The 15,926-nt window shown below is 38.8% G+C and overlaps 1 protein-coding gene across 1 annotated transcript in view; it reads right to left on the reverse strand.

Annotated features, from left to right (window-relative positions):
• The window catches only part of Fbxw10b (F-box and WD repeat domain containing 10B), a 37,662-nt gene extending 31,618 nt beyond the window's left edge, over window positions 1-6,044 (reverse strand). The window contains exons 1-4 of the mRNA XM_040269572.2: window positions 5,348-6,044; window positions 3,218-3,394; window positions 1,032-1,232; window positions 801-928 (exon numbers count right to left, since the gene is read on the reverse strand). Coding sequence (XP_040125506.2) covers window positions 801-928; window positions 1,032-1,232; window positions 3,218-3,394; window positions 5,348-5,846 — 1,005 coding nt within the window. The 5' untranslated portion in view covers window positions 5,847-6,044. The remainder of the gene's footprint in view (window positions 1-800; window positions 929-1,031; window positions 1,233-3,217; window positions 3,395-5,347) is intronic.
• Between the last annotated feature and the right edge of the window lie 9,882 nt (window positions 6,045-15,926).

Raw genomic sequence — 15,926 nt, forward strand, 5'->3', positions numbered from 1 at the left:
TTTTTTTTTTTTGGTAAAATCTGAAGATGGGTAAAAACTCTGGCCAGGGAAGGAAGGTTCAAGTCTGACCAGTTATGCCAATGTTGTGCATGGACCAATGGAGGAGGAGGATGAATACCAAATGCCTGGAGGAAAACCAGCAAGAGATGGTCATCAGTTTCCAGATGATGACCTGCCTTACCATGCCTGCATCTTCTTTCCTTTGTCACCTAAATTCAAGACCATGAAGATATCAGGAAAAAAACTGAGTAGTAAAAATGCCAGAGATAATGACTGTCAGGTAGAAAATTTCATATAGACCTAAATATATTCTTGGTGACCTTGTAAACTTCTCTATAGCATGGGTTTGGTTCAGAAGCATATCCATGGCTTTCTTATTGTGTAAGCTCCAATGAGTCCTTGGGTGGGGGTTGAAAATTCCCTGCTTTGTGAGATTATGTTTTGCTGCTTGTTTTGCAGCTCTGGGGATGAATCCCAGGGCTTTATTCATACTAGGCAAGTGCTCTACCACTGAGATACATCCCAAGCCCTGGCAGTTTTGGAAAGGCTTGGTCTCTCTGTTGCAGACACATTTTTATACATGTTGTCCCTGCTAGATACACTGACAATAGAAGGGTAAATGGTGACCAATGAGGAGTCCAGACAACAAGGAAGAGGCTACTAACACATAACAAGCAGCTAATGTGAAGCAAGAGGCCAGCTGAGGGTCTGCCAGGGAAATGGAAAGGCTCCTAGTTAGGTCAACCTCAACATGGAAATGAAGCTGGTCTCCAGAGATGCCCCTCCCAGACTGGAAATACCTGCAAGAGAGCAATTTGGTTCTGAATGAAGGTTTGTGTGTTCAACTCCATCTTCACCTGATGAGCCATCGCAGCCCAGTGCTGGCTTACAGAGGCACACTTGTTCAGAGTGTTTCTATCGAGCATTCCTAGGGGAGAGGTAAAAAACAGAAAGATGGACCCAGAAACACCAGGATTGGGCCAGAATGGGAGGTAGGTCTCTGAGGACTCCCCTCATCCACCCCAGCATACTTAGAATGTACTTGGAGAGATGGAGAGGGAGGTGACGGATAAAGTCCCGATATCTGCTGTAGCCACAAGACAGGTCTCTGACATCATCCAGGTTTATCAGCAGATTGCAGGACTTGTCTTCTGACCTCAATGTGATTGTTTTTCCAGAAAACATTCTGTTCATCTTGGAAATACACTGCAGTGTACTCTTCCATTGTCCCTCTAGAGTGAAGCCAGAGAAGGGTGCATGGTTGAGTTGTCTCTAGAGTAACTCTAGCCTCAGAACAAATCCTCACCAAAAGCTTCCCTCCCAAAAAATAAAGCTTATGCAAGTGAGCTCATGCACCATGTTCTTCTTATCTCTTCTGCCACATGAAAATAGTACCTCCTGACCCAAACATGCAATTCCTTTACTGCCTTCTCAGCTACAGGAGATATCTAAAGTAGCAAAGCCTGAAATGACATTGTGTCTGGAATTTCTTTGAAAATATCCCAACAAGAGGGCTGGGGATGTGGCTCAAGTGGTAGTGTGCTCGCCTGGCATGCGTGCAGCTTGGGTTCAATCCTCAGCACTACATACAAACAAAGATGTTGTGTCCACTGAAAACTGAAAAATAAATACTAAAAAAAAACCCTCTCTCTCTCTCTCTCTCTCTCTCTCTCTCTCTCTCTCTCTCTCTCTCTCTCTCTCTCAAAAAAGAAAGAAAATATCCCAACAAGAAAAAAATTAAGCAATTTTAAAGGGGTAGAGATGGATAAAATAAGATTAGTAGGGTTTGAGATGTAGCTCAGGGTAGATGCTTGCCTAGCAAGTATGAGACCCTGAGTAAACTATTGACAATTGTTAAAGCTGAATAATGGTTATATGGATGATTTATTAGACTGTTCTATCTACTTAAAGAAAATTTATATGTATTACTTTTAGTTGGACACAATATCTTTATTTTATTTATTTTTATGTGGTGCTGAGGATTGAACCCAAGGCCTCGCACATGCTAGGCGGGCACTCTCCCATTGAGCCACAACCCCAGCCCTGTTCTATCTGCTTTTAAAGTTTGGAATTTTCCATATAAAAGGTGTTTTAGAATTATGCTTTGTGTTTCTCATGATTATTTTATGTACTAGTCCTATGCCACACATTATTGACTGGTGTTTCAGTCAATAACGGACCATGTGTGTGACGGTGGTTACACCATATAGCCTATGTCTACTATGTCTACTATGGTGAATAGTAGGCTATACAACATCTTGGTTTGTGTAAGTACACTTTATGTTGTTCACACAATGGTGAAATCAACTAACAACATGTTTCTCAAAATGCATCTCTGAAGTAAGATGATTCATGAGTGTACATGTCTTATTTCAAAAACAAACTTAGGAGGGCCTTTGAGATCAGGGACCAAATTCCTCACTGCTTTAGTTTCTTTCTCAAGACTAAATCCAAAGCTTAAAAAAAATAGCCACAGGTGAGTTGGATCCTAGAGGTACCCATGCACCATGCTAAAGCTCAGAGCTGGCTGGTGGGTTATGACCTGGGACAGAAGGAGATGTCATAAGAAGCTCTGTAAAGTTTCCTCTTTGATCTTTACTTCCAGGTGTCTCTCATAAGCATCATGGTGGAAGGGCAAAAGCATGAGCTTTGGGGTCATACTGACTAATTTTTATCCTTCACCCCTTACCAGGTTACCAGCTGTGAGGAGTAAATGAGAAAAAAAAAATCAAAGAGCCCAACACACTGGAGATGCTGAGTGAATGTTAGTTCCCAAAATCTGATACAATCAGAGGCCACTGCCCTCCCAGCCCTTCCAACTCCACTAGACTTCCCAATCTCATATATTCAGAGATTCTTCAATTTACATAGGGTTACATCCTCCACAAATGAAAACATCCCTAAGTTAAAAAATACCATAACTTGGGCTGGCATTGTGGCTCAGAGGTAGAGCGCTTGCTTCGCATGCATGAGACCCTGGGTTCGATCCTCAGCACCACATAAAAAAAATATCATAACTCAAAAATGCACTTGATCCATTCTAACCATTGTTAAGTTGGAAAAAACCCACTGCAAGTCGAATCATCACAAATAAAGATACTTCTGACTTTAGGTGAGATTATGTCCCCATAAACCCATTGTAAATTTTAAAAAGTGATGAGTTGAAAGTGCTAAGCCAGTAGTTGTACACTGGCTTTCTTGCTAAAAGCTGACTTACCAGTATGTGATGCTTCTCTCTCCAGCTTTTCAGGAACTGTTTTATTTCCTGAGGCTTTAGACAATGGGAAAGATGTGGGCTTGAGTTTAGCTGCCCAGAAGATATGCGAAGTCTTAGCCTTGGGGTCGTAGCCTTTCTCAGGGAAAAAACTCACATGGGCAGAGTCTTGACTAAGCGCTGAAGAACAAAACACCAAGACAAAGATGCTCTTCAAGCAGGTGTACAGAACATGAGGCGGAGGTCAATGGTTTTATTTTTCCTTATTTCTTCTAAGAACAGTCTGTATCTGTAGACTGTTTCTGCAGGTTTTTCATTCTTGGATTCAACCAATCTCAGATATAAAATATTGAGGAAAAATAATGAATCTTAACTAAACATGTACAAACATTTTTTTTCTTGTCATTATTCACTAAGCCCTATAGGATAATAACTTTTTGCATAGCATTTGCATGTATTAGGTATTATATAAGCAATCCAGAGCTCTCTAGTACTCTAGAGGAGTTAAAGTATCTGAGAGATTCTATGCAAATACTGCACCATTTTATGAATATGAATAACTGTCTTGAATCAAATTAGAAAATTTAACTCTTTAAGAGAGAATATGTCCTAGGAAGAAGAGGGTCATTTATAACTGAACTTATCAGCTCTAACATAAAGAGCTGATTCCTAGAGTGCATGGTGGAGCCTTCGAAATACACCACATGAGTATGTTCCACCATGGGAGATGCTCAGGAGAAGACACAGATACCAATTCACTTGCTGAGTGACCTAAGCTCAGTTGCTTAGATTCCCTGGACCGTGGCTTGCTTATCTATAAAATTAAGGAATGGGACTGTTTGATCACTAATCTAACTCATTGTTTTGACACGCCAATCTTCTCTCATTTTTCACCCCAATTATCATTCTTTTATATCCCTGACATGGATGAAAACAAGTGAAATACTTAGGGATCAAATTGTACCCTAGAACCCTGAACCATGTACAACCAGAGGAATGAAAAGTTGTGCTTCATCGGTGTACTATACATCAAAATGCATTCTACTGTAAAATAAATAAATAAATAAATTTTTTTTTAAAAAAAATTGTGCCCTAGGTTATTTAACTTTAAGATTCCTTTGGATTTCATTAGCCTGCAAACATGATCACAACTCAAGCCTCCTTGACAATAGGAATTACCCATCTTCAAGAGCTCAAATTCCAAAACCCCTCCAAGAAACTCACCCTTCCCACTCTTTTCTTACCCCAACCCCCCTTCCCTTCCCCTTGCTGGAAATTCTAACTCTTAGTCCCCTCCTAATCTTGAGTCCCTTGCCTCTCTTCTGGTTTCTTTTGCCTTCCTAAACCAGCTGGCCAAACACTTTCAAGAGTCTCCTATGGATACCCTACACTAATGATTCTCAAAATGATGTTTCCAGACTAGTGGCATTAGCAATAGCTGAAAACTTATTAAAAATACAGCATATTGACTACCTCAGACCTAATGAGTAAAAAGTTCTACTGCAAGAGGACAACAATCTGTTTTAACAAGTGTAACTGAAGACTCTGATGGAAATACCATAGTTTGAGAACTACCATCCTAGAATCATTTGGATGTTTAGCTACCTCCAACCTTGACTAAACTCCACTTCAAGATTTGATTCTATGATTAAAAAAAATAGGGCAGAATGAATGTTTATAAAGTCCCAAGCTCTGACCTCTTGGCTTGCTTTCTGAGCAGGGCTATTGAAGAACAAACCAGTTTTGCAACTTCCCCATTACATCCCTCCCAAGCCCAGTCTAATAATCCCTAATGCAGGAATGAAATGATACCATCATTGAGTGGTCAGAGGCAGGGACCAGCCATTTCTGAACCTAAGTCATGCAGAAACCCATTTCAAATCCTCACAGTTTCAAGTCCTATACTTCCTCCTGCATTGGCCATTTTTTTTTTTTTTTTTTTTTTTAGTTTTCTAGAAGGAAGTCACATTCAGTGATTTCTCCTTGGGCAAACAAGATCAAATGTCAGGACAAGGTTCAAAGAAGACTTTCCTGCATTACACAGTATTCGTCTGCCTAAGCTTGTCTGCACCTGCTGCTCCTTGTAGTCTTGCTTTCTGGTCTCCCAGGGCCCTCTTCTCCCTACCTGTTTACCTGAGATATTGTTCCACTCTCTCAGAAACAGTACTCTGATCACATCGGCAGCCATGAGCAGTAACTTGGGGTCACACATCTGCAGCAGCAAAAGAGTGTAATTTGCCTTCGTCTGGTGGGTGCTATTGCCAAACCAGTACAAGATCTCACTCAACTTTTCCTCCGCAGTTTTATCCAACATTTGGTTCAAGGAGGATTTCGCTTTCCCCTCCATCCTGAGATTGATCCGGGACCTGTTATAGATGAAATCCTTTCCCTGGGTAGTCTGAAGGATATTTTGGAAATAGTTTAACAAGTACAAGCTGTTTAACTGTTCCAGAATGCTAACTAGAAACCTCCTCTGAGACATGCTGCTGATCCTTCGGAACCACTCCTTGGTAGAAAAGATCTTCCAGGCTAAGATACATGTTTCACACTTCTGGCACAAAGGGACCGAATCGTTTCCCTTCTCACAACGAAAATAGGGGGCATTCTTGAGCCTTGGTTCCAGGTTTGCCATGATCCTGAGATAACCAGATCATTTTATCCTTGCCAGTTAGAAACTCTGTACCAAACACCGGAGGAACAGAGGAAGTGAACAAAAGCCTCTACTGAGCCTTTTCTGTTATAAACATCTCCCGGAGAAAAGGTAAACCATAGTGACCAATGGAAAGTTTATCTGTCCCAGAAACTGCCAGTAGAAGTCTGGCTTTTTGTACTGACCTCCTTGGAAACATGGCTTTACCGTAAATCTCCTAAACCTGGCACTACTTTTGTGGAGGCAGTTGCTGTATATTCTGAAAGAGCTGGTCATCTCATTTCTAGAACAAGAATACTGCAAGAATTTAAATAATATGTGCCTTTTAAAGAGGAAAAAAATACGGTGTAGCTTGGTGTTACACTTCAATTGTTGTTACTAATGACTTTTAAATCTTCATAAATATTTAATTAGATGTAAATGTCTTATGTTTATAGCTGTTCAGTTATAAGATGGCTATCTCAATGATCCCGAAGAAGTTTATATTCAATTTCTTAAGGCATCATCAAAGTAAAACCACAAATATTTAAATTACATTGAAATTGTTTAACTGCTTCAGAATGCTAACCAGAAATCACTTCAGAGAACCACACTGAGGTACAGAAAATTTTACTTGACCTGAGAATATGTGGGGGTTGGACTTCCAGATGCGATAACATACCTTTCTATGTGTAGGGGACACAGCACAGCTTATCAGCAAAGAGTGGAGGGTCTGGTGTTAGACTGCTGGGTTGGGACCCCAATCCAGCCTTTTACTAGCTCCCGTGAACACAGGCAGATTATTTAATCCTCTATGTTTCAGTGTCCACATCTGTAAAATATAGACCACACTAGTTCCTACTTCTAATGCTATAATAAAGATTCAGTGAGAATCTACATGCAAAGCACTTAGAAGATGGCCCGGTACCTGTGTAGCCCTTAATACATGTTAACCTGTATAGTATTGTCATCATGATTACTGTCGTCCCCCCTTAGCCATGGTGATACATCCAAATTCCCAGTGGACACCTAAAACCACAGATAGTAACAATCCTTACGTGTATTATGCTTTTTCCTATACATATATAGCTATTTATTGATTTATAAATTAGGCACAGCAAAATAAATTAGACTCAGAAAGACAAGTTGCACATGTTTTCTCCCATATGTAGAATCTGGGGTGGGGGAGACAACATGAAAAAAGAAGGGGGCACTGTTAGGGAAAGGAAAGGACCCATGGGTTGGGAGGCTAAGAAAGGGTAATAGGGATGGCAGATATGATCAAAGCATGCCATATGCATGTATGAAAATGTCACAATGAAACCCATTATTTTGTACAATTAATATGTGCTAATAATTATAATATATAATTATATGCCAAAATTAAATAAATGAGGCACAGTAAGAAAATAATGGTAACTAATAAAAATAGAAAAATTATAATAATATAATAAAAGTGTGTGAATGTGGTCTTTCTCTTTCAAAATGTCTTATTGGACTGTACTCACCACTGAGCTACATCCCTAGTCCTTTTATTTTTCTTTTTTAAATTTTGAGACAGAGTCTCATTAAGTTGTTTAAGGCCTTGCTAAGTTGCTGAGGCAGCCCTCAAACTGGGGATCTTCTTGTCTTTGCTTCTAGTGTCGCTGGGATTACAGGCATGCACCACCACACCTGATTTACCCTTCTTTTTGTGATGAAGTTGCCAATAGTTCAGACAGAGATTGAGCATAACTGAAGCCTCAGAAAACAAAACTGTAAATAAGAGAGAACTATGTGTTGTCATTGAGATTGCTGTTTTGGGCAAACAATTGATGTCCTTATCATGTTTATATGTGTGTGTCCATCCTACATTGAGATGCATGTAAGAAAATAATGTGTGTTTAGCTTTTAAAATTAAAATGACATGAAGATGTAAGTCTTACCAGTTTTCTGAGATCTTTACCCTTTGGCTCTAGCTTATGACTCATTCAGGAGCAATGACTTGGGCCACTAGAGATAAATCCATGAGCATATACTGCCCCAGAGGACCTGGTCCACAACCTCCTTCATAGCTACCTGCCCAGGTCAGCCGGCAGGGGCTCAGGAAAGAGCACTGCTTCAGAATACGGAGCATGAACTTCAACCACCCTCTGCCACAAGGAGCTGTATACCTCAGGATAATTCACTTGCCTCTCTAGGCTCACTGTCTCCTTCCTTGAAATGAAAATCATGGACTCATCTGGCACACAGGGTTAAATAAAGGAACTTTTGCACAGTGTCAAGAGCCGTGTAAGTATGGTTATTGTCATTAGCGAACACAGGGAAATAGTATTGTCTCATCCATCACCTTCTTATTATATGGTACAGACTGAGCATCCCTAATCCAAAACACCAAAATTAGAAATATTCCAAAATCCAAAACTTTTGAGTGCTGACATTATGTCTCAAGTGGAAAATTCCACACCATGATACTTTGTTTCATGCACTATATTATTTAAAATAGTGTATAAAATTGCCTTCAGGCTGCATGTATCAGGTATAGATGAAATCAATTCATTTCTTGTTTGACTTGGACCCATCTACAAGATATCTCATTATATATGTAAACATTGTGGAACCCAGGGGAAAAAAATCTGAAAATCTTACACACTTTAAGTTTAAGACAAGGCTTATTCAACCTGTATGAAACTTGTTGCCAAAGTTAAATAAGAAAAAAGCTTTTGTTTGTGAGAAGTTAGTGTTTCCGAGTCATTAACTTGTCTTTTGGCTTAAAAAGGAGTAAATGGAGAAACATGTAGGTGTTAGTTTTCTATCACTATAACTTAATGACTGAGACAATTAACATTTAACTTTTAAAAAAGAGAAGGTTATTTGTCTCATGGTTTCAGAGGTTCAAGTCTAAGACTGGGCAAACCCGTTGCTTTGAGCCTCTGGTGAGATGACAGATAGATAGCTACGATGGGAAGCATGTGGCAGAGCAAACTGCTTACCTCATGGACCAGCAGAACGAGAGGAAGAGAGGAAGAAGCCAGGGTTCCATAATCCCCTTCAAGGACACAAGCCCAATGACCTAAGGTGCCCTTACAGACCCCCTACTAAAGATTCCACCACTTCCTCAAGATGCCAACCTGGGGACCAAGCCTTTAACACATGGACCTTCAGGAACACTGTCCAATCCATAGCAAAGGGCACTGGCTAGAAAAGTTTTATTAGCACAAAGATGAGAACTAAGAGCACACAGAAATGTTCTCAACTTAGCTGAACCCCAAAGAGGTAGCTTGCATACTCCTGGGGTGGCCAAAAACATCTTCCTGATTGTACTGAACTCACAGCACAGGCACTTGCTACTGGTAGTGAAGAGAGAACCGTCTCAAGATAATAGATGAAAAGGAGTGATTCTTAAATCTAAGGGTGCATCAGAATCCCCAGGAGTCCTTCTTAAATCAGAGAGTCCTTCTTAAAACTCTAGGTTTTAGGAGTTTCTGAGTCAGGAGTTCTGGGTTGAGGTCCTAAGATGTTACCATTTCATACAAGTTCCCAGGTGAGCTGATGCTACTGGTGGAGAAACCACTTTTTGAGTAGCACTGAAGTAAGCTAAGCTCGTGTCTCAAATCTGTGCAAGTGACTTCATTTCAGAAATAATCATGAGTTATTTAATTCTTCCATGATTTATTATCAAATCACCTGGAGCAAGCTACTTAACCTATCTGAGCTGTTACACTTTTTATCTTCATTCCATAAAATAGGGAAAGTAGTATCTACATTCCGAGGTTGCTGAGATTAAATGAGATAAGAGATGGAAAATGGCATTTGAAAATGGTACTCAAAATGCAATTTCTTTTCTACTTATTATCCATCTTTATAAAATCTAAGGTTTTTAGGGGATAAATGAGGACCTCATCAGAACTTCAGCAAAGGTGGATTTGGAGATAGAAAGAGGACCCAGAACTTCTCATTGTCTGGCCAAATGAATCTACTATTTAAAAGTTTTTATGTGTGCTAAAGGAGTTTCCAAAGACCAGGAAGCCTTCTGTATGATGGTTTCCTGGCTTATATTTAAATACATACTTAAAATTATACAATGGTGGCTTTTGTAGCTTTGTATAAGGTCTAGCTACCTGTTTAGTGTTGATGAATGATCGGTTGGTTAAGGGTATAGAAGTGATCACTGATGTTCTATAAATGAGGAAAGGCTTATTACAGAGCTGGTTGCACTCTGAGAGATCATGTGGGGAATCTCATCCTCCCAGTTGTTCAGATGGGGAAACTGAGATCCATAATGATAGCCAAATATCCCTCATAGAACTAGAGCTAAGCTTAAACTGCAATAATGAAAAATAGATGAACAAATAATGTATTTCAAGGAAAGTAGGATTTGGCTTTCCTGCATAAAGGTAGATAGATTTTTCACTTTCCTGAGATGGAAAGAAAGAAACTTTGGAGTTCTAGTGCCTGGTTTGAAGAGCAGGTCAAGAAGAGCATAAATCATAGAAATGAGAACGGAAACAAAGAAGAGAAAAGATGGCAAAATAGAAACTAGAAACAAAGTAAGAAAATAAAAGACTAGATGTCCACATGTCCTTTTTTCCTGGATCTTTCACCTTAATCTTTCCAACTGGGATTCAGAATGGGATGCTGAGGGAAGTATACTGAGGGAAGCACAGAATTTGACCAAAAAAAAGGAAAAATAAGTTAAATAAATAATGCACTACATAGTTTTGCTCCTATGGTTTCAGTTACCCATGGTCAACCACAGTCCAAAAATATTAAGTGGCAAATATTACAAAGACACAATTTATTAATTTTCAATTGTGCATAATTCTGAATAGTGTGATGAAATCTCGTAATATCCCATTCTGCCCAAGACATGAATCATCCCGTTGTATATTATATCTATGTTGTATACACTTACCCACTTATTAGTCATTTAGTAGTCATCTCAGTTTTCAGATTGACTGTCAGAGTATCACAGTGCTTGTGTGAAAGTAACCCTGATTTAACTTTGTAGTAGCTCCAAAGAGCAAGGGTAATGATGCTTGCAATTTGGATATGCCCAAGAGATGCCATAAAGTACTTCCTTTAAGTGAAAGATCAAAGTTCTAGACTTAAGAAAGAAAGAAAAAAAATCACATGCTGAAGTTGCTAAGATCTACAGTTAAGAACATATCTTCTGAATGTGAAATAAAAGAAGAAAAAAGAAATTCATGCTAGAAATTCATGTTGCATCTCAAAGTGCAAAAGTTCTCGTCACAATATGTGAAAAGTGTTAAGATGGAAAAGGCATTGAACCTGTGGCCACAAGACATGAACAGAAAGAAACATGTCCCAGTGACAGCAGTCGGGCCTGTGGCCACAAGACATGAACAGAAAGAAACATGTCCCAATGACAGCAGTTGGGATCAGGACTGTCTGCAGTTTCAGGCATCTACTGGGACTCTTGGAATATAACCCCCACAAATATGGAGGAACTACTGTATTGCCAAATGGAAACATGGTTCATTTAAGAGTAAGCAAAATTACCAATAAACAGGCTCCATGCCTTAGGGGTAATTGCTCTCCTCTAAATTTACTTAAGTACTAATGGGATATATAGGCTGGTTACATTCTATTCTTCCCCTAAAGGGAAGTTTTGCACAGACTAAGAACCTTCCTCTGAATGAACATCTACCTACTCATGGGTATCATAAACCAATCCCCATCTCCCACCTCACCTGCCTCCCCCCAGCTCCTGGGGCCCCTCCCACACTTACTCCAGTGAGAGCTGGAGTTTCAGGTCACAGTTTAGCTACCTTCACAAAAAAACAATTGTAGTTCTTTGATAGCACAACATAAAGATTAGCGCCTCCTGCCGGAAAATAAAATTTCACTTCAAAATAATCTTCTTTGTTGTTGTTGTTTTTTTTTTTTTGGTTGTGTATTTTGTTTAATACTTGCATTGTTTCTATATCACAATCATAGCAATCTTTAAATTTACTTTTCATTACAAATATGTCAAAGTTTGTTTCAGAAACAGTTTTCCTACTCTCTTGCCCATGCACCCAGACACACTCCAAAACTTCATTCAAAACACAGTAAGGGCAAACATTACTCATGTAAACATCTTCTATTAATTTCCTATAATTAAAAAATATCATAGAATTGTAGACATTGAATAAGGCTCATAGATTTAGTTCAAATTCCACAAAAGACCAGAGATGCTCGTTAATTGAGATGCAGTTGACTTTTGGAAGTAGCAAATGCCTCGAGTATATCACTGGCTTCCACTACTTAAACATACCTCACAACCTAAAAAAAATGTATTTCAGGATAAAAAGAGAACACAGAGAAGCCAGGAGAAAAAACTTTTAAAGTAAAGAGCTCAGAGTCATGGACATAACTTTCTTATATAATAAGCAGGCATTATGTCATCCCGGTCATTTCTCCATACATGAATCAAGATTAAGTACAGACACCCAGAGATGTAACCAAGTAGATCTGTTAGGATACATTGGCATGTGTGTTCATATTGCTAATACACAGTGAAAAAATTGTCATACTTATCATTTCATCATAACCAGGACCAAAATAAAAAAAAAAAATCTTCTAACTGACCTGATGGAAGATGAAGAAGGAGATAGGAGGAGGGAAGGAGGTGTCATAAGAAAGAATCTTAAGGATTCTTACGAACATATTTCAATTTGATAAGTCTCCAAACAGTGAACCTTTAGAGAAAAAAAAAATGTCCCTGCAATGTTTAAGGGATTAGCTATTGTTTGGCTGTAATACTTTGATGAGATTTTTGGAAAGCATTTTTTACATAAGATAAAATATGAATTTGTGCATGCACACACACACATTTTTCAGGTAATCATCAGAGTCATTACACAAATTATTAATATGGGGAGAAGGATTTTAACCTTGAATGACCAACTATTGCTATACTGAGCCTTGGTGCTTGCTAAATGTCTCGTTCACCTCCTTCTTTTCCAGTACCCAGTCTTGTTTCTAGAAGATGAGGGAATTTTTCTCAACAGGACAACTGAGCAAGGCAGAAATAGAGATAAAAATGAGGCAAGTTTGCAAAGCCTAAATGGCCAGCCCTCTACCTGAGCCACACAGTCTGTGCCCTGAATGTGGATATGGGATGCATGTGCTGTGGGGAACCGCCCTGCTGGGACCTCCTGCCCTGCCACCACAAAATCTAATCTCAGATGCACAAGGGGAGTCAGTGCCCAAATCTGAGGGATCTAAGAGAAGCAGGAAATGAACACATGTTTCTTTCCTTCTTCCCTCTGAGGTTAATGGAGTAGAGAGGTGGCCTCTGAATGGAGGCAGATGGCTCTAGGGATGGGGGGTCAACCAGGAAGCTGGTCAGTCCCCAACACAAGACAGAATTCAGTCCCTGAAGACAGACTAAGAAAAATGATAAATAAGAAAGCACATCAGACACAGAAATGAGGAATGCATCTATTATTATTTTGAATAATTCATTTCTATTTAACTCTTCACTTATGCATTCTTTTCATTTTAATTTAAATCAGTTTCTTGTCACCAAAGACAGTTATCTTCTGGGTTACTCTTTCACAATATCTAGCACAGCAGCTTGCACGCCATGAATGCCACAGATATTGAATGGATTTGATTTGAGGATATTCATTCCAAAAAGATGCTGAGCCAGGTTGAAGAGTATGGTTTGAATGCATTTCCCCAAAAAAGCATACGCTGGAAACTTAATGCCCAGTGCAAAAGCATTGGGAGGTAGGGCCTTCATGGGGACTCCACTCTCATGAATCCATGCCAGTTATAAAAGGGTCTGAAGGGCCGTTCTGTGTCTGTCTGTCTGTCGCCTGTCTGTCTGTCTGTCTGTCTGTCTGTCTGTCTCTCTCTCTCTCTCTCTCTCTCTCTCTCTCTTTCTCTCTCTCTCTCTTTCACTCTCAGTGGGAGGTTAGGGGGTGGTACTGGAAATTGAATCCAGGGCACTTTACCACTAAGCCACTAAGCTATACCCAAGCCCTTTTAATTTTAAAACAGGTCTGGCCTCAAACCTGTGTTCCTCTTCAGCCTCCTGATCCTCCTGCCTCAACCTCTTGAATCTCTTGAATCGCTGGGATTATAGATTGACTTGCATCTGCTCTTGAGTTCAATCTGTCTCACAAGTGCTTTCTTTCTCTACCACTTTTTATCATGGGATCAAGCAGCAAAAAGGTCCTTACCAGATCAGGCTCCTAAAAGCTTGGACTTCCAAACTTAAAGAATTATAAAAAAAAAATCAATTTATTTTCTTTATCCAGTCTGTGGTATTCTGTTACAGCACATAAAATGCAGACAAAGAGATAAGGAATCCATGATGGGACAAATCCTGATAGCTCATCATTTCATCCTGAATCTTAGAAGAATATAGGTATTTACTCAGAATTCACAAGATTCCTAGAAGAGAATATCCTATGCACTTGATTCCAAAAAAAAAAAAAAATTAAAACAAGAATAGATTAGAGTCTGAGATGTAGCTCAGTAATAGAGCATTTGCCTGGAATGTATGAGGTCCTGAGTTTAATCCCCAGCACTAAAAGAAAAAAAATAAAATTAGATGGTGGCTAAAATTATATTCTGACTCATCTAGTAATGGAACAAAATGATCTGGCAAACAAAGTGAGCTCTCCTTGAGTTCAGGGTTTTTTTGTTTTGTTTTGTTTCTATTTTTGTTTTAGATAAATCTATATATGGAAGAGGAGATAAGGGTGGATAAATACAAACAAGTGGTACACACGACCACTTGGGCAAAATGACGGAGAAAATAATATAGGCCTGCATTCATATCCTCTCTCTCTCTCTTTCTCTCTCTCTCTCTCTCTCTCTCTCTCTCTCTCTCTCTCTCTCTCTCTCTCTCTCTCTCTTATTTTTATTTGTTTTAGGCAGTTTTTAGCTTACAGACCAAGAAAAAAAATAAACATGGTATATCCATCACTTGAAGTAATAACAGAAAACAGATATGCCTAACTCTTAATTTTGCTTTGATCTTTTATATCAAAAAAGGAGGCCTTGAACCTGAAAACTAATAGACAAAAAGACCTAATAGAGAAACAAAATTCAAACAAGGTAAGGAGATACCTAAATGGCTCCTTTTTTTATGAGCTTGAATGTTCTAAATTTTTTTTAATTTTCTTTTTTTTTCTGTTATTAGATACATACACTTTGACTTTTTTAAGTTGTCAGTGGACCTTTATTTTATTTATTTATAAGCAGTGCTGAGAATTGAACCCAGTGCCTCACAAATGCTAGGCAAGCACTTTACCACTAAGCTACAAACCCAGCCTGAGCCTGAGTGTTCTGCCCTAACCAAATTATATCCCAGGACACTGAGGCAATTTACCTATGTGCCTACCAATCAGGCAGGAATCTTTGAGAAATTAAAGAGAATGGTAGAGAATGGGGACCGACAAAATAGTCTTGGTTTTTTAAAAAGAAAAATTAGGCAGATCCTGGAAACGACAGACTAGAAAACTTGACATTAACTCACAGCAGAATTCTAAAATGGTTTATCTGTGAAAATTTAGAAAAAACAGCAACAAGCATCAACAACCCACATGTTTAGTACATGCAAGGCAGGGCCATTTCAAAATAGCTAGAAGATAAGATTTTGAATGTTTTCATTTACATAGAAATAAATACTGGAGGCAATGGGTAGGCTAATTACCCTTATTGGATCATTACACATTGTATAAATATATTGAAATATCACCCTGTACCCAATAAGTATGTGCAATTATTATATGCCAATTAAAATTTTTTTTAAAAAAAGCAAAGGAAAACAGGAAAAAAATAAAAGTAGGCCAAGCTGCTTTTAAGAGCATTACATGACAAAGAGATAAAAAAATTCAAACATACCATACATATATTGATTTATGCTGCTGAAAATGTCCTTCATTATGTATAGTGGAGAAAGGGGCAAAAGATAGAATACACTATTGTGCAGTTCTACCAATGAATAATTTATGTATTACTGAACTCAGAAGTATTGGCTGACTGCTGCAAGATTCTAGATTCAGTCCTACTCTAATCCATACATTTGTGAACAGTATTGAGACTTAAGAAGTAAAGTCATTAATTCTGCAGGTGACACTA

The sequence above is a fragment of the Ictidomys tridecemlineatus genome, chromosome 3, assembly GCF_052094955.1.
Source record: "Ictidomys tridecemlineatus isolate mIctTri1 chromosome 3, mIctTri1.hap1, whole genome shotgun sequence".
NCBI classification, from domain to species: domain Eukaryota; kingdom Metazoa; phylum Chordata; class Mammalia; order Rodentia; family Sciuridae; genus Ictidomys; species Ictidomys tridecemlineatus.